A 5,400-nucleotide genomic window follows, 5' to 3' on the forward strand; every position below is an offset into this window, starting at 1 on the left:
ACTAATCAATTCTCCTTCCGGCTCAGGCTGCATAGGTTAACATTACAGGGCTGTCACGTGATGAACGAACGACTCAAACCCGAAGACTCATAAGATGAACTAATCAATTCTCTTTCCGGCTCAGGCTGCATAGGTTAACATTACAGGGCTGTCACGTGATGAACGAACGACTCAAACCCGAAGACTCATAAGATGAACTAATCAATTCTCTTTCCGGCTCAGGCTGCATAGGTTAACATTACAGGGCTGTCACGTGATGAACGAACGACTCAAACCCGAAGACTCATAAGATGAACTAATCAATTCTCCTTCCGGCTCAGGCTGCATAGGTTAACGTTACAGGGCTGTCACGTGATGAACGAACGACTCAAACCCGAAGACTCATAAGATGAACTAATCAATTCTCTTTCCGGCTCAGGCTGCATAGGTTAACATTACAGGGCTGTCACGTGATGAACGAACGACTCAAACCCGAGGACTCGAGAGATGAACTAATCAATTCTCTTTCCGGCTCAGACTGCGTTGGTTAGCTAATTGGGCTGTCACGTGATGAACGAACAACTCAAACCCGAAAACTTGTCAGATAAGAGGCGAGGTGAGCGAATCATAGACTAAAGACCCAGGTAAACAATGAATGAATCTTTTCTGTTTCTTATAGCATTATAGTTTTGTTTTGTTTGTAGTGTGATCAACGTTTGTGTAAGCAGTAGATGTGTTAGGGAGGTAAAACGTAACATTTTAATTATATTTTGCTAAAATGAACGAAATGAACGAAATGACTCGAAAAAAGATTCGTTCATTTTGCTGAACGAGACTCAAAGGACCGAGTTGGTAAAATGATCCGAACTTCCCATCACTAATGTTTGTTGGGTTGGTTCTTCAGCAGTTTGAGAACATCAGCATTTATTTATAGCGCACCCTATCGGGTACATGTAGCGCTTTTATTGCAAAGGACATTTTTTGCTTTACACGCTAAGCAATCATTTGCATATCACATGTGTGTAATAATGTACACATCTATGTATTCGATATTTATTTTATTTAAATAAGATACAAACAAACAATGCAGTACAAAAAAGGGGAAAAAATGTCAAAAAAGGCAAAAAAGAGAGACAGAAATGTATGTAAATCAGCGTCAGAGTCCTTATGAGCGGAACATTTAATCCAGTAGATACGATATTTGATCAGCGTTTTTTGGCGACATTTGAATACACAGGTTCTGGCATTGATTTCTACAAACAAAAAATACAGTCAATCTGATGCAACAGTGTTAAAATTTTTATTTATTTATTTTAAACCAGAGTGAATGTGCAGACCAACATTTACGAGACCTGCGAGTTTCTGTAAAATAATCCATTTGCCTAAAAAAAACTCACAGTCTTGAAACAAAGTAGTAGAACTGAACAGAATTTGAGGAACAGGAGTTGCCTTCCTTAATTTTTAACTCCTTAAAGTTTACTAGTAGGCGTTTACAAATCAGGCGGTGAATCACTGTTTTGCATCCCCATCCCACTAAACATTGGACGTCGGATAGACGTGCAGATCATGTCTATATTGGGTCCGTCGGTCCATGACCAATTATGGACATCTATTCGACGTCCAAACTAGGTCCACTATTTGGACGTCTATCCATTACCCAACTTGGACGTCATTTGGACGTCTATGGCAGTTGCAGTAAATGTGTTTTACAAAATAGAGCCTATCAACATGATTATATATATGAATACAGATTATTTATAAACAAACAAGATTTATTATCTGTATTACTATTTAACAACCCCATCAATGGACGGAAATTGGACGTCCAAAAATGACATGGAAAAGACGTCACTACGACGTCACATGGTGGTAAATAAGAGTCGTGATTAAGAAGCCACAAGGCACTACTTTCTCATCAAATCATCCCGAAGACAGCAAACACAGAAGTTTACCGTTTTAACTGGCCATGAACAAAAAGCTACTCTCTCTTCAAGAAAAAACTTACATTTTACAGAAAAAAAAAAAAAAATGTAATGTAATAAAAATGATGAATGCTGACTGAGGATGACATACTAAATGAAACTAATTTGGTTTATGGTGAGTAAATTAAGACTATTTTTGTATTTTTGGATAAGCTAATTGAATATAATACTAATTTACCAATAATTATAAAATACAATGGTAATGTGTGCTAAATTAATTGCATATTAGTATTTACACTGACACAAACAATGACTACATGACCAAGGCCGATCACCCACATCTGTTTACCGACTGTTGTAAATTGTATACACATAAATAAATAAAATAAAATAAAATAAGTCCAACTACATAAAATGATGACACTCAATCATGACTGAAACAGACTCTTACATCACAGACATAAATAATCTTACCATTTTTCGTGCAGTTGGTTTACAAAGTGCTGAATCAGTTCTGGTCTCTGCTACATTAACAATAATCACAGATGTGTTAAAGCAACAAAGGGTTTAATATTATACAAAAAAGTGTGCCTTAAAAAGCTAAATATTTCAACATAGGATATGACTGCTTTCTGTACTGACCTGTTTGTCTACATTTTTTGCATATGCAGAAGATCATGGCTGCAGCTACAATCAACAGAGATCCAGCAGCAGCAGAAAGCAACACTATGTACAATACAGGTAGACCTTGATCTGTAATGGACAGTTCTGTAATAGATAAAATTACACTGTGTAAAAAATCACTGTGTAGCAGGTACAGTAAATCAATATTAATATCATTATACCTGAACATGGCCCACAGAGTTTGTTGATGTCTAGATGTTGAGTCTGTTTAGTGAATGAATTGTTGATCATACAGCTGTAAGTGCTGTTATCGTGATATTCCACCTCCAGAGGTAGAGAGAGACTGATGCTGAGATCAGACACACTGATGCTGGACAATAAACTGTTTCCTTTGTACCAGGAGAGAGTCACATGACTCACATTGAACACTGAACACACCAATGAACAATTCTGCTTTGATGATGATGATGATGATGATGATGATGATAAACATTTTGAAGAGTTTCTGCTGATGACAAGAACAGGCAGACGAGCTGAAAAACATGGGAGAATAAATAGAAACCTAGGTAAATCTAGTAAACAATCTTATTTGCGTCTCAGTGTGTTACGTGACTGTTTAGTGTGATGACAATCAGTGAGAGCCACCTTAAACTTTAAATCGTTTAATATTTTAATATTCAGTTATACTAAATTTACAGCATTTGTGGCATAAAGTTGATTACCACAAAAAAAAAAAAAAAAAAAAAAAAAATCTAATAAAATAAATAAATAATAACAAAAAACAAAAAAAGAGCCTGTCCATAAATGTTACAATATTGTTGCAATAGTAAAAACACAATATGTAAGCATGTGGTGTAAAAAAAAAAAAATAAAATAAAAATACCCACTTATCACTGTAGTGTTAACTCAGCAGGCAAAACCCCATCATTTCACTTGGAATTGTGCAATCAGGAATTTAGTGAGAGGACTTAGTTCCCCTTATGGACTACACTTCCATTTCATATTGTCAATGTGCGTTACTTATCTGCTGTGACTGGCAACATGCTTGTTGCTGCAACACCTTTTAAGTCAAGTTGACTTTATTTTTAAAGCACTCTAATAGCACAGACTAAAGCAGCTTTGCAGATAGAAAGCAAATAATGTTTATGGTACAAACAGAATCATTTCTGCTGTTGTGCAGCTCCAAAGAGAAAATGGTAAATGGCCTTGTTTAGTTGAAGGCAATTCTGTTTGGGTATCGAACATGCTTGTTCTTCTAGTCTAGTCTTGTTCTAAGGGCTGTCTCGTTGTTACTGAGAACATATTGTTCCTTAAGCTTTTCAGTTATTGTAACATACTCGTTTACGTCATTGAGTAAGGACAACATGCTTGTTGCATTGAGGCAAGGCATTGAGATTTTCAGTTTGTGTTTGTTGGATATCAGCAAATGGCTTATCTATGCTAGGCTTGCCAAGAAAAGACTACTGCCAATCAAAATGGTATGCTAACTGTCAATCATTTTTGACGATAATGCACCTGATAGAATTATAACTTTAACAGTTACTTTTTAAACCCTAATTTATTTATTTATTTATTTTTTTTTTTTTTGGTGATGACCATCATGCCACAAAACACCACTGATGGAGCTCGACATGTATATTCCTTAAATAAAACAAGAATATGTGCATGTTAGAATAAATAATCTGTGCTCACCATAGACAGAAACGCTGAATGTTTTTGATGTAATTTTTGCTCCACTGATCTGAACTTCATAGAATCCAGCATGTTGAGTTGTGATGTTAATGATGGTCAGAGATCCAGTTTGATTATCCAGCTTCAGTCTGTCTCTGAATCTCCCATCAGGACCATCAAATGTGGGCAACAGTTGCTTGTTTGTTTTAATTTTAGCAATGAGAGACTTTTCAGTATCAAATTTCCATAATATGTAATCATCTTCATGTATTTCAGTAAGATCAGTGTTTAGAGTGACAGAATCTCCCTCCATCACTGACACTGATTCACCAAACACACCTGATAAACAAACAGATTTTACACAGATTGTAATGCTTCTGATGGTCTACAAAGGCTGAAGTCAAGTGTAGGTTGCAAGTAAATGTGAATTGTAAAACAGTGACATGAACATAACCTGAACATTATATTTATGGTGTACTTACAACATGACAAGTTGAATTCTTCTTAACATTGTCAACGCCTTCATATTTTTCATATGGGACATTCATTAATTGAAATTAAAATAATTATTACCACAGAGAAAAAACGCCTTAGAATTTCAAAGTGGCTAAATGGAGCGTTCGCTCTGGATGAAGCTACATTCACTATAGCAATTTCTATTAAAATCTGTGAAGAACGTTACTGAAATTAAACCAAATAAATAGGAACTTACCAATCAGATGCCACCCACACAAACAGAACGTAACAAACAAGTGAAACATTTCTTTAAAAAGGCTAATGATGAATGTACTCTGACCTGGATTGAAATGAGACTTATACTAGCAACCAGCCAATGTCTGAGTGAGCTGTTACTGCAGTAACCTTTAGCAGAGTGGCATAACACAGTTGAAAGCCACATAGAGTATTAATTCTCTCTTCACTTGATGGAGTGTACATATAAACCAAGTAAGTTGATTTAAGCTTTTTTTTTTATATATATATATATATTTATTTATTTATTTATTTATTTATTTATTTATTTGTTTAAACAATGTACATTATCAGTAATCACAGTCTATGCATGTTTTATTCACTGTCTATATGTTTTGGATTTTGGAGTTGTGGATTTTGAATTGCATTTGGGTCATTGTCTTTGGAAAAGCTCATTCTATATTCACCACGTGTGTCTATTTATGTAATTCTAATCATGTGTTATATTTGTTAT

The 5,400-nt window shown here is 35.1% G+C and overlaps 1 protein-coding gene across 2 annotated transcripts; it reads right to left on the bottom strand.

Annotated features, from left to right (window-relative positions):
* Positions 1 to 877: 877 nt before the first annotated feature.
* Positions 878 to 5,150, bottom strand: LOC127160010 (T-cell surface antigen CD2-like). 2 transcript variants are annotated; one of them, XR_007826626.1, is made up of 5 exons: positions 4,909 to 5,150; positions 4,218 to 4,535; positions 2,747 to 3,058; positions 2,376 to 2,669; positions 878 to 1,232 (listed from the first exon to the last, which is right to left on the bottom strand). XR_007826626.1 is itself a non-coding variant. In XM_051102698.1 (4 exons), the coding sequence occupies exons 1-4, from the start codon at positions 4,955 to 4,957 to the stop codon at positions 2,494 to 2,496; spliced, it is 855 nt and encodes a 284-aa protein (XP_050958655.1). In that variant the 5' UTR covers positions 4,958 to 5,150; the 3' UTR covers positions 2,172 to 2,493. The 2 variants fall into 2 exon arrangements, 1 of the variants encoding a protein (XP_050958655.1); XM_051102698.1 differs by lacking the exon at positions 878 to 1,232 and having other exon boundaries at positions 2,172 to 2,669.
* Between the last annotated feature and the right edge of the window lie 250 nt (positions 5,151 to 5,400).

This window comes from Labeo rohita, unplaced genomic scaffold, assembly GCF_022985175.1.
Source record: "Labeo rohita strain BAU-BD-2019 unplaced genomic scaffold, IGBB_LRoh.1.0 scaffold_2753, whole genome shotgun sequence".
NCBI lineage: Eukaryota > Metazoa > Chordata > Actinopteri > Cypriniformes > Cyprinidae > Labeo > Labeo rohita.

Coding starts and splice junctions, on each gene's coding strand:
- LOC127160010 (XM_051102698.1), bottom strand. CDS start 4,957: ATGTTTCACTTGTTTGTTACGTTCTGTTTGTGTGGGTGGCATCTGATT. Junction 4,536..4,908: donor GTGTGGGTGGCATCTGATTG/GTAAGTTCCTAT, acceptor TTTGTTTATCAG/GTGTGTTTGGTGAATCAGTG. Junction 2,670..2,746: donor ACTCTGTGGGCCATGTTCAG/GTATAATGATAT, acceptor TATCTATTACAG/AACTGTCCATTACAGATCAA.